At 52.7% G+C, this 18710-nt stretch overlaps 1 protein-coding gene across 2 annotated transcripts; it reads right to left on the minus strand.

The window, feature by feature from the left end:
• Positions 1-428: 428 nt before the first annotated feature.
• Positions 429-14186, minus strand: CD2 (CD2 molecule). Of its 2 annotated transcripts, none has more exons than XM_045817149.1 (5): positions 14047-14186; positions 13592-13894; positions 9631-9861; positions 5165-5287; positions 429-1579 (listed from the first exon to the last, which is right to left on the minus strand). In XM_045817149.1, exons 1-5 carry the CDS (start codon positions 14105-14107, stop codon positions 1269-1271), a joined length of 1029 nt encoding a protein of 342 aa, XP_045673105.1. In that variant the 5' UTR covers positions 14108-14186; the 3' UTR covers positions 429-1268. The 2 variants fall into 2 exon arrangements, with proteins under 2 accessions (XP_045673105.1, XP_045673106.1); XM_045817150.1 differs by having other exon boundaries at positions 1442-1579; positions 9510-9861.
• Positions 14187-18710: the final 4524 nt, after the last annotated feature.

Here is an 18710-nt window from a genome sequence, read left to right on the forward strand (position 1 = left end):
ACCTCAGAACTTCCTGCCGGAGCCCAATAAGATTCAGCAAGTGTGAGAGGCCAGGAGAAGGCGGCGGACGGGGCCCGCAGCCGCGGCACCGGCGTTTCAAAGCAGGTGCCTTCTCACCACCTATTTTTTAGAACCTTAACCGAAAATCGTTTTGTTCTTCCCACTTCCCCCAAAGCATAGCTAGCATGCTTCTAGCCGGGGCTGGGGTCTGACCTTTTAATAATGGTCATCGAAGGCACTTGGGATTTAATTCAACCAAGTTGTCTCTTAGCCTGAGCTTTTTTAAAAATTATTTTTTATTGTGTTTTTCCCATTATCATGCATCCCCTTATCCCTCCCCCCCACCCCATCACCACACGGTTGTCCATGTCCATGAGTCCTTTCTCCTTTTTGCTCCATCCCTCCACTCCCCACCCAGCCCCGCCCCCAGAGCTGTCGGCCTAGCCTGCCCTTTGGCACGTCCTCTGACAGGCTCTCGGCACCTCCAGTGTTCATGGACCCCTCTGTTTCCCAGGAGGGCACTGTAGATCATTGAGACGGTGTGTGAACAGTTAAGGAAGTGAGACAAAGGACTGCGTTTCCTGGTGCCTCTTGTGGAAGATTGTGCACAGAGGTTTCAATTCATTATCCAGACCTACGAGTAGGTGGTCAGGCCAGCTTTGCCTCGGAGGCCTGGGGACCGAGTTCCGGGTGTTCTGGTGGCATCGGGGCCCAGGCGGGTCCGGGCCAGCTGGGTCCTGCTGCCACACCAGCCAGCCTCTTTTTAACACCGCAGCTGGATGTTGGGCCCCTTTCTACAGCGAGTAGACACTGGGATCCAGTCAAAGCTTTTATTTCACACCTACTCCCAACATGGCGAGCAAGTGCCCACCAGGGACATAAGAACCCCGAGTCTCTCGAACAGGCAGGCGGCTCGCAGCGAGACGCGGCGCGGCGAAGGCCGCACGTGGCACAGGGAGGCGAGGAGCGCTCCAGGGTTCGTGCGCAGTCACCCATCACCCGACGGCCCCACTTTCATCGTCTCTGCCCTCCTGGTGCAGCGGGGCTGCGGGAGGAGGCCGGAGACTCCAGACGCTAGACCACGTGGCCGAGACAGGAGTGCAGGTGTGGTGGTGAATTCCCACGGGCTGGGGAGGCGATGGGCAGGACTCAGTGGTGAACATGCAGGCGCCCACGCCGGAGTGCGGGAATTCCACAGGGCCTCCCCGGGAAGGGACAGTTCTTATCTCTTTTCATCAGAGGAAGGGAACGGCGCTGCCAGGAGACAGTTATGAGTTTTCTGAGGCCCCACGGGGCGGTTTCGGTTGGACTCGAGGCCTGGGGAGAGGAGGGCCTTTCTGCTGGCGAGCCTGTGTGCCCGGGGGAGGAAGAGGCCTCTTCTGCTGCTGGTTCTGGGCAGGGTGCTGGACACGCTGGCCAGTGGGTGGGGGACGGTGACCATGCGCCTTGGTACGGTGACCAGGCGGTGGAGGAGGTTGGTGAGCAGCTGGATTTTGAGGCGCTGAAGTGGGAATTGGATGGGGCTTCTGGCTCCTTCCCTCAGAGGTCATTCTGTGTGTTGTGACTTCCAGTTCCCCATCTGCAACAACAAAACCTCTAGAGAGTTCATCTGGGCAAGATATGACCGATGCAACTATTTACCGAGTGTACTTCCTACGTACAAGGCAGAGGGCTAGCTGCTTTCAGGGATCCGATGAGGAAGCAGAAGCTGCTCCTACCAGCAGTGTGGCGTGCCCACCAGCAAGGTGGAATGAGGGCCTGGGGCTTTAAGAACTCCAGGAGCTGGAAGCAAGTAGGCAGGCGGGAGCCCTTGAGCCCGGGTCTCCCGGGAGCAGAGAGGGCACTGAGACCCCACAGCCCCGCCGCTGTGCCATCCTAGTGGCTCCGAGTCGGCAGAGAGGACACCCGCCGTGCTCTGCCTTCAGGTGGCTTTCTTTGCCAGGTCTGCCTTTCACCCAGCCAGACTCCTTCGCAACCCAATTCTGGCGAGGGCTGGAGAATACACGCGGGGTTTTGCAGTCCTTAGAAACTGAGTCGTTTCTCAGAAATTCACAAGTAAGTCCCATCCTCTTATCAGGAGGGAAAGAATCCCTCCTCTGGGCACCCTCTGCGGTTTCATGCTTTGTGCGCCTGTCATCCTCGAAGACAGGCCCACGACCCGTAGTAACAGCGTTTTTCCTATGCTGTTTTAAAACCGCACGGAAAATGTGTGAGGCGCCCAGCCGGTAGAGGTCTGGAAGACCCCGCTGGCCGCTCCAGCCCCCTTCAGGCCACCTGTTGGGTGCTCTAGCCCCGGTGCCCGCGGCCACCCTCGCAGCACACTCCCAAGAAAGGCAGGAGGGGGACGTTCTCCCTGGGGTCACGTCGTTACAGGGCTTGGCAAGCACAAGCCCTCTAGACTGAGCGTCACCCCGTGACTTCGGGTGATGACGCCCCCCCCCGCACCCCGCCACTCCCCCGCTGAAGGCTTCTTCCCGGTGTTGGAGATCCGGCCTCAGGCAGCTTCCAGCATGAGGACTTACGGCAGCAGCGTGGTTTGGATGTATGAGAGGCCAGCGCACTCTAAGCACACAATGAAAAGGGTGTGGAAAGGGAAAGATACACCCTCCGTGCCCACCCTCGGTGGCCCAGGTCATGCTCAGGAGGCCCCAGGCAGAGGGCTGTCCTCCGACCCCACTCACAGCTGTGGGACCACAGGGGTCCATTTTCATCCTTTACGTGGCAGGCGTGGCCTGGGCATTCGTTCACTAGTCTGTTCACTCTTCTGTTCGTTTGTCCTTTGAAAATTTATTCCCCCCCCCCCCCGCCCACCAGCATTAGGTACCATTGCTAAGTAGCAGTCATGGCCCAGACACAACACTCCTCAGGGAACCTAAAGCCAAGTAAGTAGGACCGCAGATCACAACGTCAGTCCCCAGTGAGAGTGCAGGGTCCCCAGACAGATGCAGACCAGGAGCCCCCTGAGTCCAAGAGGAGCAGGGGTGGGATGTGGCCAAGTGACCGAGACCTCTGGCTGTCTGGGACAGAGTGGGCGGGCGATGGCTCTGTGCGACCACCTGGTCAGAACGGGGCTGTGGACCCCAGCGCGCCCACACCCAAAGAGCAGTCCCCGCCCGACGTCTGCTCCCAGGAATTCCTCCAGCCTCGGTGTCCTCCTCCCGCATTTCATCTCCCAGTTACTCAACCCAGGGCCAGGGCCAGGGGAAATCAGGAAGGCACCTGGGCCCTCACACTCAAAGCTGTGCAAGAGCAGGGTCGAGGGAGAGGGTCTCTTTAAAGTTTGCACCGTGACCTCCTTGCTGGCCTCAGCCTAGCCCTGACTCGGCCTACTGGCCGTAGAACTTGGGGCAAGTCATTGAACCTCACTGAGCTTAAATCTCCTCATCGGTATGAATGGTACCAATTTCATAAGATCACTTGGAAGGTTGGGTAAGACACCACATACGAAGCAGTGTTGCAGAGATCAGTGCAACCGTGTCGTCACCGTGAGGCAGTCATCGTGTTGGCCATTTCAGCCCGGGGGAAGCACAGACTGCCTTGTCACGGGGTGGCGTGTGAGGTCCACTTTGGGAGAATAAGTGATCTCTGATCACTAGGTGACAGAGAAGGGGCCTTTGCAGGGGACAAGGGGGCAGAGAACAGCCGAGCAAGGCACTGAAGCGAGGACGTCACGGGTGCCGATGGGACTCAGCAAGCGACCTGCCGCTGGGGTGAAGAGTGTGGGAGGGGTGGGGTGGTGTGGCTTAGGGCTGAGGGAGACCCGAGGAGAGAGGCCTGCAGGAAGTCCAGTCTGAAGGTAGCCAGCCCAAGACCACCACTGCCTGGGGTTTCAGACCAGGTCTTTCCTTGGGGGGTGCCCGTTCTAGGAAAAGACCCAGAGTGAGGGGACCTGCCCTGCAGTGAAGGTGAGATCACACAGAACCTGAGGGGCCTGCCCGCCTAGCTGCATGTCCTGCCAATGGCTGATGCCCCCTGCTGGGCCCACCTGCAGCCAGGGGTCCTAACTGCCCCGTCCCAGCACCTGTGGAGACACCTGGTGTGCCATTGGGGTTGTCCCCCTTATCCACAGTCTCGCTTTCTGTGGTTTCAGTTGCCTGTTGTCAACTGCAGTGCAAAACTATTAAGTGGAAAATTCTAGAAATAAGCAATTTATACATTTTAAATTGTACTCAGTTCTGAATAGCATGATGAAACCTGCTCTGTCCTGTCCAGATGTGAATCATCCCTTTGTCCGATGTGTTCACGCTGCATACGCTCCCCACCTATTAGTCCCCGAGTAGCCACCTAGTTATCAGACCAGCTGTGGGGGAGGCATCACAGGGCCTGTGTTCAAGTCACGCTTACTTTACGTAATAATGGCCCTGAAGCCATTCACATAACTCTTGTGACAGTATATTGTTATAATTTTTCTATTTTGTTGTCAGTTATTACTCATCTCTTATGGTGCCTAAAGTTATAAATTAAACTTTATGGTCAGGATGTATTTGTAGGAAAAACATAGTATGTGTAGGGTTCAGTGCCAGCCGTGGCTTCAGGCCTCTGTCCACTGGGGCCGTTGGGACGTATTCCCCACAGATCAGGGGGCATGCTGTCTCTGAACTCACGGCCTCTTGGGCCCGGACGCTCCTTGCGCCAGCTTCCCACCTATGGGCATGATCTCTTTATTCTTGGCGGGTGTCCGACAGGGCTGATTCGAGGAAGAAACGCTCAGAGCCCTAACTTATCCCCTCTGAACAGCCAATTGCAAAAGGAGGTATGAACGCCTGGCTTCACAACGAGGGGCGTGGCCACCCCCACGGGAGAGGGCAAGGGGCTGGTTCACAGAAACGGAGTTTCGAACCTCCTCTCCCTACCGCACAGAGATGTGTGGCTCATTCAGAATGCGTCCACACAGCCTTGCACGTAGCCGACCTCAGATCGTGGGTTCCAGTGGGGCCAGCCTGGATTCGGCTTCTGACAGCTCCCCCCCTTGTCACCACTGAGAATTTGTTTTTCAGAACTCAAGCTAACCACAAAATGGAACAAACGGTAACCGCTGGTTACAACCCTGACATTCTGAAACTACCCGTCTCCATCACTTTCCTGCCCCACTCGAGTGCCATCCCCCCGAGTTGTTTCCACGGGGATTTTGCCCAGTCCCTGGGGGACAGAGGCAGGAGCTTACCATTTCTCCTTCTGTGCATTCTTCTCCTGCTGCTGGCGTAGAGGATGAGCAGTGCCACAAAGAGCAGGAAGAGAACGCCTCCGCCACAAATGCCAATGATGAGGTAGATGTCCAGGCCCTTCTCTGTAAGACAAATGGAGGTGGGAAGGAGGGGAGGGTCCTGGGCAGAGGGGTTGTCACTGCTCTGGCCCAGGGCTCCTGCCTCCCGAGTGAAGCAGATAACGGAGCTTAATGAATGGGACTTTTCAACCTCATGAAAACAGGCCAAGCTCACGGAGGGTGGCGGATTGTCCATCCCCGAAAGGGCACAGAGTCCAGGACCAGCCCCCTCCAGAGGCTCCTTGAGGGGCTGCCCCCCTGGACTAGAAGCCAGATCCTTCCTGTGCCAGGGCACGGCACTGTCCGTGGCCCCCAGTAAAGGAGGCTGTCACAGCAGTTCAGCTCTGAGAAGGAGTTGAGGGACCCCGCAGTATCACCTCCAGTTTTACAGATGAGGCACAGAGAGGGAGGACGGGCTGCCCGAGGCCACACAGCATCGCCTCGAGTGGTCCCCCTAGGCAGCCCCTCGCCGCAGCGTTTCTGCACTGTTTCCCAGCTTCCGGCCTGGCTGCCCTCCTACAGCACTGTTCCCCCGCCCCCCACTCTCTGGAAAAGGCCGAGTCCAAAGACCAAGGGTAAATGTGGCTAGTCCAGCCCAGCCCTGACTGCACAGCAACACCCTCTGCCCCCAGACTTCCCGGCCTGCCCGCGAGAGGAGCTCTGACACACACTGAGTCAGCAGCGGCAGTGGACGTGATCTTCAGCTCCCAGACCTCCTTCAGTCGCTGTAAGGTAGTGAGGGTAACAATGACTCAGTGTTTAACGAAAGGAGTTTGAGTTCTAGGCCCCTCTAGGCAAGAGCTACCGTATTTTGCCATGTATAACGTGCTCCCACGTTTTCGGCCCAAACTTTCAGGAGAAAAAAATCTTTCATTTTAACTCTTTAATTTGATTTTTAATTTATTTATATTTAGATACTTGTATTTTGCATTATAAAGGAATGTTAGCATTTATTTTGAAACATACAGATACGTTCTAGAGTCACACTTTCAACATGCAAGCATAAATAAAAAAATTAAAAACATGTATATAGATATGGGATCAGTATCCATGTGTAATGTGCATCTTTTTTTCTCCCCTCAAAAATCTGGGCAAAAAAGTGTGCATTATACACCGCAAAATCTGGTACGTGACCTTTAGCAAGATGCCCCGCCTCTCTGAGACCTTCCTTTCCCTGTAAAATGGAGACAATGAAACGTACACCCCGGGTGGCTGCTGGAAGTCAGTCAGATAGTGGATGTGAAAGTACTTTGTAAACTGTAAAACAGCGCACCAGGGCGAAGAGGCCCTGCCCTGGGGAGGGCTCTGTGCACTGGGCTTCTGGGAGCTGCGTCCCGGGGTGGGGTGGGGGGGGTGCTATGGGCCGTCTGCCCTTTGTGAGTCGATGACAGCTAGAAAGGCAGCAGATGGGGTCAGGGGCCAGGGGATGTGGACATCAGGGGGACAAGCTGGAGCTCAGCCCAGTGCCGCCAAGAAACCCTTCTCTAGCTAAACGTTCCTGGGAAGATACTCTCACACTCAGAGCCCAGGATGGGCCCCGGGAGCCAGCCAGGGCCCGGAAGCCCACCCAGCAGCCTGCAGTGATGTGCTGCATCCTTGCTTCCCTCCTTCGGTTTTCTATGACCTGTTCTTTGCCTGCCCGTTGGACAGCCCATCTAGTCTGTGGGTGAAGGGACTTCCTTTACAAAACCAGACATAATCCTAAACTGCGTGAAACGGGCCCGAGAAAGTATCTGGGGTTCTTCGGGGTCTGCTGGCTGAGAGGCAAGGCCGGGGCTGCTGGAGTCTCCGTCAGGCTGAGCAGAGAGCTCCCCGGGCTCTGACCGGGCAGGCCTGGACATGCCTGAGACAGTCTGGGGAGCACCGGGCTCAGCTGGGCAGCCACCAGCTCGTCTTCTCTGAGTCCTCACCCGGGGCAGCCACACCCTTGCCTTGGGCACACTTACAGAGCACAGAGGAAGCTGAAGGTTTGTCCAGCACAGCCCCCTGGGGTGCCTGGGGTGCTCTCTGTGGAGGACATTCCAGAGGCATTCAGAACTACGCGCCCAGTGTCTAAAGCCAACCACCCTCCTTCCTGCCCTCCTTGGAGAGCGTGCCCTTCGTCCTGGGTTCTGGCTTTCTGAGCCGGATGATTAGTCTCGTCATCACCCCTCTCTGCCTTGGCCTTTCAGGAGGAAACAGCCAGACCCCTTTCAGGGCCTTCAAGAGCAGCCCCCTCCTCCCCGGTGCCCCACCGCGTGCTCCTCAAGGATTCCTCCCGTCTCTCTGTGGCCCTTCCCAGGTCGGCTCCTGCTCTGCCTGCCACAGAGTAAGGGGCATGAGGGCTCCACTCTTTGAACCTCAGCGTCCCCCAAGGCCTTGCCTCCATCCCCGATGCACACATGTTTTTATACTGGCGGGATCTAGTTTGTTGTTGTTGTTTTTTTTAAAAATGGAGTAGGGCAGTCAGATAAAATGCAGGATGCCCGGTGGAAGTTTAATTAAATGATAAATAATGTTTAGTTTAAGCATGCCCCATACAACATTTGGAACATATTCGTGCTGTCCTTTTATTTGCTAAATCCGGCAACTAATCAGGGGCCTCCTGAGAGGGGGAAAAGGGCCGGGAAGTCAGGGGGGCGCTTCTCCGTTCACGGAGCCGCAGTGATGGGGGATGCCGGCCCGAGCGTGTGGCGGGCAGACTCTCGGATGGCCCAAAGATCCCCTCCCGCCGGTACTCCTGGCTTCGCGTCATCCCCTCGGATTGAAGACGGGCCGGACTTACTGGTGGCTTCTACTCGCTAGAATGCAGCGAAAGTGCCGGGATACCTCTCACTCCTGAGGTTGTTATAAAATGTTCACAGCTTTTGTTTTGAGCCCTTTCTCCTGTTCTTACTGAGACTGCTCAAAGGGACACTGGCTGCCATACTGTGAAGCAGCCCAGTGGCCCACGTGAGTGAGCTTGGACATGGACCCCCCCCCAGAGCCTGGGCGTGACTGACTGATGTATTGCCCGTGTCCACAGAGTAGCTTCACTCAGGACGCTGAGCCAGGACCACCGAGTCACTGTCAGATTCGTGACTCGCAGAATCTGTGAGGTAGTGATTACTTGTTGTTTCAAGCCGCAAAATGTGGGATCATTTTTATGCAGCAACAAATAACTAGTTCAAAAAATATATATATATAAAAGCCTTAGCCCTGGCTGGCGTAGCTCAGTGGATTGAGTGTGGGCTGTGAACCAAAGTGTCCCAGGTTCGATTCCCAGTCAGGGCACGTGCCTGGGTTGCAGGCCATGACTCCCAGCAACCACACACTGATGTTTCTCTCTCTCTCTTTCTCCCTTCCTTCCCTCTCTAAAAAATAAATAAATAAAATATTTTTTTTAAAAAAAGCTTTACTTCTGACCTCACACTAGCCCAGGCCTGCTTCCTAGGGTCACTGATTGGCCATAGCCACTGTCGAAGCTCAGGACGTCTGACCGAATATCTATGTTTCGTGCTCAGTTTCCTTAGGGGGCCTTAACCAGTCAGCACGGGGAAGATAATCACAGGGTCTCAAACGAGTGGACTCCTGGGAACCTGAGGGCTCATTTTTTTGTGGACCAGGAGCCCAGAAGGTAAGGAACTCCGTGGAGGTCCTCCCGCTGCCCTGGGACAGACCCACACTAGAAGTCCAGGCCTCTGGCCCTCAGAGCTGGGCACGGAGCAGACCGCCTTTCAGAACTTACTGCTGGGGTGACGTCAGGCTGCGGCGCCAGGAAAGAGCTCAGACTCTTAGAATTTTGGGGCCTCCTGGTGCTGGCGCCAGCGCCAGGCTGTCTGCTCCGAGGCGGGGGAGCATTTCCTCACGGTATCCGTGGTCCTGCCTGGCCTCACGCTCCTCTTCTCCCAGCCCCCTAACCCCATGTTTTCTCTGCAGTCCCTGATAGGAAGTGCTGGCCACCTCCCTTCCACAAAGGAATCTTTTTTGCTCTCTTCTCCATCATGACCCTGGGAGTCACCATTGTAGTTACTGACTAGTTGAAGGACCTTGGACAAGTAAGTCTGTCTCTCGGGAAGTGGAGGTTTGCATACAGATAGCCTCTGTAGCTCCTTCTATTCTTCAACTTGGCAATCCTTTCTCCCAAAGGAGCTTTATAATGGCCTGAGGCTACACCATGCTCGGTGGGGGATGCCCCAGGTGGGTAGCCATAGAATGCCACCTCTTCTCTCCTCTAAGTCTTCTTTTACAGGTTTCCAAGGGGAAGGGGCGTGCTTTCAGTTCTCACCTTGAGTCAAGGCTGCCTCCCGGCCCAGGCACCTGGGCCCTGGGGTAGGTCTCCACCATGGGCCTGGCAGGCTGTGTTTGTGACGTGAACTTGGCATGTCTGAGTAGTGCCTGCCACGTACCTGGACACGTGAGGTCCACCTCGCTGGTTTCCTCACTGACCGTGTTGTTTGCTGTGCACTTGAATGATGTTTTTTGTTTGGTGATCCACTTGTATTCGATGACCTTCTGGCCGCCTTTGATATATGTCTGACCTCGATACAGTTTTAATTTAGGGTCAGTTCCGTTTGTTACCTTACAGGTCAGGGTTGTGGTGGTACAGTTCCAGGAGATCTCAGGTTTTGAGACCATCTCTGAAAAGAAAATAAGGATCCAATTCATACGAGGCAACTTTCTGGTTGTGATATGATTAATAGACATACCTATTTATAGACAGGGAAACAGAGTCCGTTTGAGACCAGGGACAATTTCAAAGACCCCTAGCAATTTTTGGAAATCATTTTTATCTTATTTATACAGCAACAAATTTATTTATGATACATTTGATAGATACACTGTATCAGTAAAAATATCTACCAGATGTTTAAGTGCTGTTTTATACCTTCAAATGTTTCCATATACATGATATCATGTAATCCTAGCGAGCAGAAAGGCTGATGTTTTTCTTCCCACTGACATATGAAATGCCCAAGGCTCCGAGAAGTTAAATCGGCCGGGGTCTTACCCAAAGTTTCTCGGCCACTCACGTGCCTCGCTGTACTTCGCCTTTAGGGGACGGGTGGAAAGACAAGCCCTGCCTGTCGTAACGGGACGGCAGGTGACGAAGCCCTGGGCAGAGTGTCAGGCACCGACCTTGGTGGTGGTCGGTGCATTCAAACCTGAATTCCTCGCCTCTGCTTTTCTGACACGAGAACAGGCAAGTGGCCCAGCCTTGGTGCCACACGGGCCAGGCACAAACCCTGTGCCACACCACTTCTAGCCGTGTGACCTCCTCCTCCTCCTCCTCCTCTCCTGCTCTTTTTCTCGTACTTGACTCTCTTTCCCCGGACTCGCCACCCTTTCCGCCCAGTTTCTCTCCATTCATTACGCGGACGGACGGCTCATTTCCCCACGACTCCCTGCCTCCCAAGCAACAATACCTTGTGCACCAGATTCCCCACCAGATACCATTTCTGTCTCAAGATATAAGCGCGCAGAAATTGAGTGTCCCCCTGCATCGTTGGATTTGCTGGGGCCAGGGAAGAGGGGGGTGAAGAGACACCGCCGGGCAGTAAGACAGGGGCAGTGCGTAATTTGGGGGTTCAGTCAAGGCAGGCGTTTCCTTGTCTTTTCACAACGGACGTATTCTTTTTTTCTATTTATAAAAGTAACATCCGGTCTTTGTAAAAATTTATTTTAAAGGTTTCAAGACTAAAAATCACTTTCAGTTCCACTGCCCAGAGTCAATAATTACTAATGCTTTGAGGTACATCTTCTGCAGATGTTTCCTATGTGTTATATACGCGTATAAAAATAATGTTTTAAAAAGTGAGGCTGAATCATATGATTTTGTAATCTACCTTTTTTTCCTTTACTGATCTCTTATGAAATTCTTCGCCTTAAAAATATGAATTAACATCACCACTCTTTTGAAACGATGTATTCTTCAATGAACGAATAGCTTTCCAACTGCTGGGGACTTTTACACCCTTTCCAGTGTTTCCCTCGTATCAACCACACGACGGTGAGGAGCTTCTCGAAGTCACACCTTTGTGCGTGTCCTCTCTATCAGAGAGCTTCCTAGCAGAGGGCTGGCCAGGCCCAGCGGGGCCCATCTCACAGACAAGAACTCCCCTGTTCTCGGTTACAAGGAGGGACCACTCCCCCCAAACCCCTGCTTTGAAGGGGCTCTCACTGCCTCTTCAGCCAGCGGCAGCAGCCCCGCATTAAGGGGCTCGGGGGGCCAGGACGGTAGGCGGAAGCAGCACGGTGAAGGGACAGTGAGATGGGGGAGGGCCCTAAGCCAGCAGGCACTGGGCCCTGGGCACCGTAAGGCTCCTCTGCTCAGTTGCCCCCAGCGAAGCCGTATCTCATGGAATAGCTCCTGAGATTCACATGATGAAAATCGGACTCAGAGCAGACAGAGAATGTACTCAAGGCCATGCGGCAAGTAAGGCAACCAGACTACAAGCTGAGTGGAGATGCCACGAGAGATATACACACTCCCCCACAGGGGGGTGACTCTTGTGTCATGGAAAGATCTCTGTCTGTTGGCCCAGGAGCGCAGGGTTTATTTTTAGGTACTCAAGATGTTCTAAAATTGTGGTGATGGTAGCACAACTCAGTGTACTAAACCCCACTGAATTACACACTTTAAATGGGTGAATTTTTTGGCACGTGAACTGTGTCTCTGTAAAGCTCTTTGGAAAGAAGAGATGTCACCACCCTTGCTAGAAGAAGCCCGGGGTTCAGATCCTGACCCTGCAGCAGTCCAGCTGCGAGACTTTGGACAAGTCGCTTCTGTCTCCTTGGAGAGGAGAGGGGGATAATGACAGCTACCTCTCAGGACTGTTGGGGACCGTAACTAAGATCTTGTGAGCAAAGCGCTCGGCACCCAGCAGGTGGGCGCTGGACCCGCCCCGACACTAAAGTTCTGAAGGAGTCGGAGGGTGCCGCTCCTTGTCCAGGCGGACGCTCAGCCCCTGCGGGCAGGAGTCTGAAGATTGGGCTCCCACAGCCCACAAGGTCACAAGCAGAGGCCCCTTCTGCCTCCACTCTCCGGCCCACCCCCTTTCTGGGATGTGCTCCCCATTCAAGACTGAAGACCGGGGAGTGGAAAGTTGCCGTCTGCAGGGAGCTGACAGTGTCTGGGGTTGTTGGAGAGGGGCAGCAGCCAGGTCCGCACTCTGGGAATGAACAGGGCTGGAGGAACCCCCTAGGTAGAAGGCGGGAGGCTCTGCTCCTCACGGCGTTTCCTGTGTGAAGCACAAAAATGTTTCTTTGCTCACCGCGCTGCTGGCCCGTGCTCCTGCCGGGGCTCTGGCCAAGTGCAGCTTCCCCTTCTCACTTTTCATCACCCCCGTTCGAGCAGCTCCTGAACTTTCGGCTGCAATGTCATTTCAATTCCACTTTCTCTTCCCTCTGTACCGCACCCATGCCATCCTGCCCGTGCTTTCTCCACATATGACTTCAGACGCTCACTCTTCCTCATTTTCCTGGCACGCTTTAGTCCAGGCCAGTGGGTACCAGCCTTCGCTGCTGATCAGAATCACCCGGCGACCTTTAGACCCTGCTGATGCCCAGGTCCCACACTGAAATATTCCAGCTTAGGTGGTCTGGGATGGGACCTGGGCACTGGTAACTTTCAATAGCACCTCAGTTGATGCTGACACGTGACCAGGGGTAAGAACCACAAGCCAGCCCCTGTCCCCTTCACTGGGATGCAGCAGCAGCTCCCCGACCCGGCTCCTTGCCACCACCTGCAGCAGGCACCCCTGCCTCCCGGCCCCACGCTCAGACACACGTTGCCACACCCTGTCATTGTCTACAGAAGTCAGCAAAAATCGTCTTCCACCGGGGACCGCTCTGCTGCGGAGCAGGCCAGAAACAAGGGCTCTTCACCCCTAAATTCATTATTTCCAGACATTTCCTGCCATGCAACTACTTCTTCAGGGCCTCTCAGCTTGACATTGTCTCTGTCGTTGGAAGACCCACGGCTCTCCAGTGGGCCTCACCTTCCCTGCGCCACACCCAGCTTGCCTCTCCACCGTCCCCCTGGAACGCCTGCCTTTGTCTCTGGCAACACGTGTTCCCTCCTCCTGATCAGTGCCACCTTAAGCCAGGTTCTCCACCCAGCCCCACACTCCCATAACCACAGAAGGGACAGTGTTAGGCAGATAGACGGTATCGCCTCTGTGCTCCCACGCGTGGATCCCATCTCCCACAGGGCGGGAGCCTCCCCCGAGGCAGGGGGGATGCGCTGGTTTTCCCCTCGGGCTCCCCCAAGGCTGAGGTCAGGGCTGGGGACACTCCGTAAGTGCTATCCCCCAAATCACTAAATAGCACCCGTAGTAAGATGGAGGAATTTAGGGAGCAAAGACTTACCTAGAATCCTCAAATTGAATGTTCTGGTAAATATTTGGATTCCAGCCTTGTTATATACGACTATCTGGAAGTTAGTATTATCACTTCTCTGCAGATGTTTAATTGTCAGGCTTCCATTGACTGACACTTCGTATCCTTTTGGCTGCTCATGCACAGTGCCTTTGACAGTGCCTCCTTTGATTCGTACCAGCCTGGAATTGTTTTTGAACCACTTGATATCATCTACATCACTGAGCTGTTGATTGGGAACATCCAGGGTGATGCTTCGGTTCAGGGTGCCCAGGACCTGAACGACGTTTGTCTCTGTAAAAAGAAGACGGTTACTGAGGCCTTGAGACTCACCGCCGGTGAGAGCCGGGCTGTCACTCTCAGCCTCTGCAGTTACTTCAGGGTCTCCAAAGGAGACTCCAAAGAAGCTTGTCATGGTGGCTGTGGAGACCCACACACCAACTTACCTTGGGCAGAAAGGTTGAAAATCAGAAGGAGGCTGGCGAAGATTTTGCATGCGAGGCTCATTTTTGGGGTTAGTTTCCTTATTGTGACTCTGAGCTTTTGCAAAAGGAACTAAAGTAAGAGCGATGGAATCCACCCCCGGGGAGCTTAACCACGTGTCTTTCTTTTTTCTTCTTTTACAGTAGCACAGAGAGTGCGTACACACACACACACACACACGCACACACACACGCACACAGGGCAAACCAACCTTGCTGATGAGCTCTGCCAAAGTAGGAAAGGTAGGAGTGTGTGTTTTCTTATCCCATTGTAATTCTCACAGCAACCTGGGGTGGGTTCTGTCACCCCCATCGAAGAGACAGAGACTGGGGGTAAGGAAATCTCTCCGCATCACCCTTCAGTGAACAAGGGCCAAACTCTCCCATCCGGCCCGTCTGCTGTGCGTTCTCTGCCATCATCTCTCTGGCAAGGCCACGCAGAAATAGTGTAAATGTTCAAAAGTGAACAGCAGAATACAACTCCTTATCCGATGATTATACATATTGGAAAAAGAATACATATGACCTAATTATAAAAGTGGATTTTTTTCTGTTTCTGAAAAAGTGTTCATGAGTTCTAACACTGTTTTGTGATGAAAAAGAAACAAATACAAACTGAGTCTCGGCTATAAATGCTCAAAATGCGCAAATCTTATATTTAGCATACATTTTTATACTCTATTGGAAATTCGCAGTTAGGTAAATAAAAAGTTCTTCCGAAACAAACAAAAATGCATAGAAACTATAAAATACTATTAAACAACCAGGAGAAATCATTCAAAAAGCATTTAAATGGTGAACGCTATGATAGTTTTTAAAAAAAGGAATGAGTAAGGAAAGAGAAGGGATGAGGTGCTTGGAGGAGCAAGGGGAGGAAAATGGGGGGCCCGGGGCGAGGAACAGCAGTGCTCGCGTGGCTGCGGACGCGGAGCTCGGCTGCAGAAACGGCCAGGCCACGATGGAGCTCCTGGGTGTGTCCAGCGTCACGGTTCTTCAGGATGCAGGGCATAAAAGTCTTAAAAACTGCGCTTGCTTTCTGTTTCAACTGTAGGTCCAAATATAGACGTTCTCTCCAAGGGTGCCCGGGACATGACATGAAGCCCAGCAGCGGGTCTCCACCCCCGGGTCAAAGGGAGCCCGAACAGGACGTTTCCCCCACAGGTGTGTGACCCGCTCCGAACTCACCTCGTCTGCAGAAACAAAACAGAATGGGATTACGTTCTCGGATGTTTAAAAAAAGCTGTAATAGTGTGAAAAACCTTACAAAGACAATGTCACATCTTTGCGTATGGAAGTCCTGCCGACACACACCATCGGATCCAAGAGTTACGAAGAACAAATGGACACAACTGACGCCATAAATGTCACATTTGTGAGCAGGCAGAGAATAATGAGCAAAGTGAGAAGACGTGCCAGGAAATAGCTGAAATAAATTTGAACGATTATTAATATGCAAGATACATGCTATGCCTATCAATCCGTAAGAAAAAGAAAACTCAGTTTTTCAAGGGGGTAAAAACTGTAAGTGAGCAGTTTATAGGAGAAATACTTTATAGAAGAAATATCAGTAAACATGAGAAGACAGCTCATGTCACCAAATATACACACACACACATACATATAACACAGCCACAAAGTGTCATTTTCACCATCAGATTGGTAAAATTATAAAAAATAATAATTTACATTCTCAACAAAAATGTAGGGAGAAACAAGGACTTTGATACGATATTGGAGGGATTGTAAATCCACATGTCCTGGGGAAGGGGATGAAGTTGATAATTTCCACCAAACTTTAAAATATATATTTTTTGACCTCATAATTTTAATTTGAGAAATTTATCTTACCTAAATATTTGCACAAATATGTAAAAATTCCGTTTGAGGATTTTTGGTATTTTTTTTGTAATAAATTGCAAACAACTGATATAGTATACTCATATTATGAAATATTATATAACAGTTAAAATAGAATAAAGTAGACCTAAGAGTAAGAATATATGATATCATATGATATAATATAATATAATACAATACGATACGATATTTAGTGTATGTATGGAAAAAAATCTGGGAGGATTTATGTCAAAATTTCAACAGTGTTCTCCTTTCAGGGCTGAGATATTCAGGTATCTGAAAGGAAATTTTCACTTTTTACTTACCAACTTCTGTGAAGTTAGAAATTTGGGTAAGGAGCACATATTATTTTTATAATGGAAAGGCGTTTTTTTTTTTAAGTCACACCTTGTTTTTCAGATGTAAATGCAGATTCTGAGGCACCATCAGCACCTAGCACCCCTGCTGGGAGTGAGCTGCAGGGGGGGGGGGCAGCTGTGCAGCTGCAGCCCTCTGGCACCCAGGCCCTGCGGTGGGGCCCACGTGAAACCTGCCTCAGCTTTTAAGGAAGGTTGCCCCCTCTTCCTCTCCCTCCCACTTTCCTGAGAGCTTTTCGTAGTTCTCGTGGAGCAGCTTCCTGTTCTTCTCGCTGACACATTCATTCTGCTCCTCTCACATCTCGTCCAGTTCTGAGTGGCGCGTTCAGCTTCCCAGGAGAGCCCGTGGGAAAGGAGGGGAGCGCTGGCTCTTCGTGTGTGGCATTTAGCACTTTTGTGTGTAGCAGCCACCAAAGACACGGTGAGACAGAGCACTAAAAGGGGGAAGTTATTTGCAAGATATATGACCAAGGTGAATGCAAATATAGAAATGAAATTAAAATTTTTTTGTAAACATCAGAAGTTAGAGACCTTGATATTAAAATGGGCCGAGGTCAGAAAAGCGACAGTTGGCAAAAGGAGAAATACAGTTGCTTCTGAATAAAGAAAAGGTAAATTTTAATATACATGCATTTTCCACCTTTCAGTTCAAACATGAAAATGCAGTGTTGACGGCGGTGAAGACAGACATTCCTGCACACGGTCGGCAGAAACGCAAACAGGCGTCGAGTGTCTGGGGGATAGTTTGTCACTGGAATCAGAAGCAGCAGAGAAGTTTATATTTTGCCCTCACAAGCGGACACCAATGATTTCGTCTTAAGAAACTAACGCAAGACGGAGAAGACTTGGGGGTGCGTTTCCAGACTTGCCTGTTCTACAAGTCAGAATTGGAAACAGTTTAAACGTCCAAGAGGAGGAAAGTGCTTGAGCAAATGACGATACGACGAACTGAATATGGGAGAGGAAAGGTCACAGAAAATAGTTGAGTCCCAGTTTTGGTTTTCCAACCAGCGCGTTGGGCTGTGTCTTCTGGAAGGCGGGCACCAGGGTGTGGGCCGTGTGGAGGGATGATGGCTCTTGCTCTGTCGTCCTTGGTCCTCCTGGCTATGCTAATGTTTCTAAATGAGCATGTGTTGCTTTCCAGTGGGTTTACTTTTCTTTCTAAGGGGGCCTCCCACTTAGGCAGAAGCTCCCAGGACTGAGGTTGGGTGCGGTCCCTGCTTCGCTGTGTGAGGTTCCGGGGAAAACCTGATCGATGACTCATTCTAGTTTCTCCCTCATCATCCTCGCTGCGGGCTGGGGGTTGTGTGCTTGCTCTGTCTTCGTTGACTCTTTTTCTTACCCAAAAGAACGCTCCTGGGAAATAGACTAAAAGAAGCCAGTGGGAAACGGAGGAGGAGGAGGAGGAAGACAACCTTCTCAGAGGTCTGGCTTTTGGACCAGTTCCTGTCCCCCACCAGGACGGGGCCAGGACAGAAAACACCTTCGGTGCTGACACCCACCTCCTTCTCCGAGTCAAGGTCAAGCACTAGGGAGTGTCAGGTCCTGTTGATGCTGTAGCAGTTCACATGCAGCTCGGGGTCTTGAAATGTTACATTTTAGAGCAGAAAGAAAGTTGACAAGCGCTCTGGTCTCCTCTCCACATTTCAGCTGAGGGTCCTGAGCCAGGGCGGTTCTGGGTGTGCCTGTCCCGCCTCATCCGAGCCAGCGGCCTGCACCGCAGTCTCTGGGCCCTGAGCTCCAAGCTCTGCGGCACTGCCTGCCCCCCCCGCCCGCCGGAGACCTCACACTTGTCGGCCTGCCCCACCTCGTGTGCCCTCTCAGCCCCGGCATCACCAAGTCCAGCTCTCCTGCCTGCACCGCATCCGTCTCCTCCCTTCGGAGCCTTGTTAGACCTTCCCACAAGCTCGGGGAGAAACAGGGGAAGAGAGACAAGCACATAGCGTTTCATAAAACTGGAAACTGAGTATGCCACGGCTTCAGTGATGAGCAACGATCAGCAAGGCCACGCGGTGTGCCCGTCGGCAGCCTGGCCCCGGTGATGTTCTGCTTGGTTGTGTCTGGGTGGTCACATCGGCACCAGCTCAGAATCACAGCCATTGTCACGGGCGGGTAAGGAACAGGGTGCTTTCCCCAAGGTGGCCTCAGGCAGCCAGCCACTGGGGCATGTCCCGTGGTGGAGGACCTGTCTCTGAGGGCCCACTCCTCCTCGAGCTGCTACCTCCTCCGGGGCAGGAACTGAGTTTTCTTTTCCTTTTGTGTTTCTCGCCCACACAGCAGGGAAGACAGAACCGGCCCATGGAAACAGTTCCTGTGTGAAGTCTGGGCTCCCAACACGACAGTCACCCAGCCTGGAAGTCCCCCCACGTGAATGCCTCTGAGAGAAGCAAGCGACGTCTGTCCGTCACCAGCTGC

Source organism: Phyllostomus hastatus, unplaced genomic scaffold (assembly GCF_019186645.2).
Source record: "Phyllostomus hastatus isolate PE091 unplaced genomic scaffold, TTU_PhHast_1.1 phas_scaffold_216, whole genome shotgun sequence".
Classification (NCBI taxonomy): domain Eukaryota; kingdom Metazoa; phylum Chordata; class Mammalia; order Chiroptera; family Phyllostomidae; genus Phyllostomus; species Phyllostomus hastatus.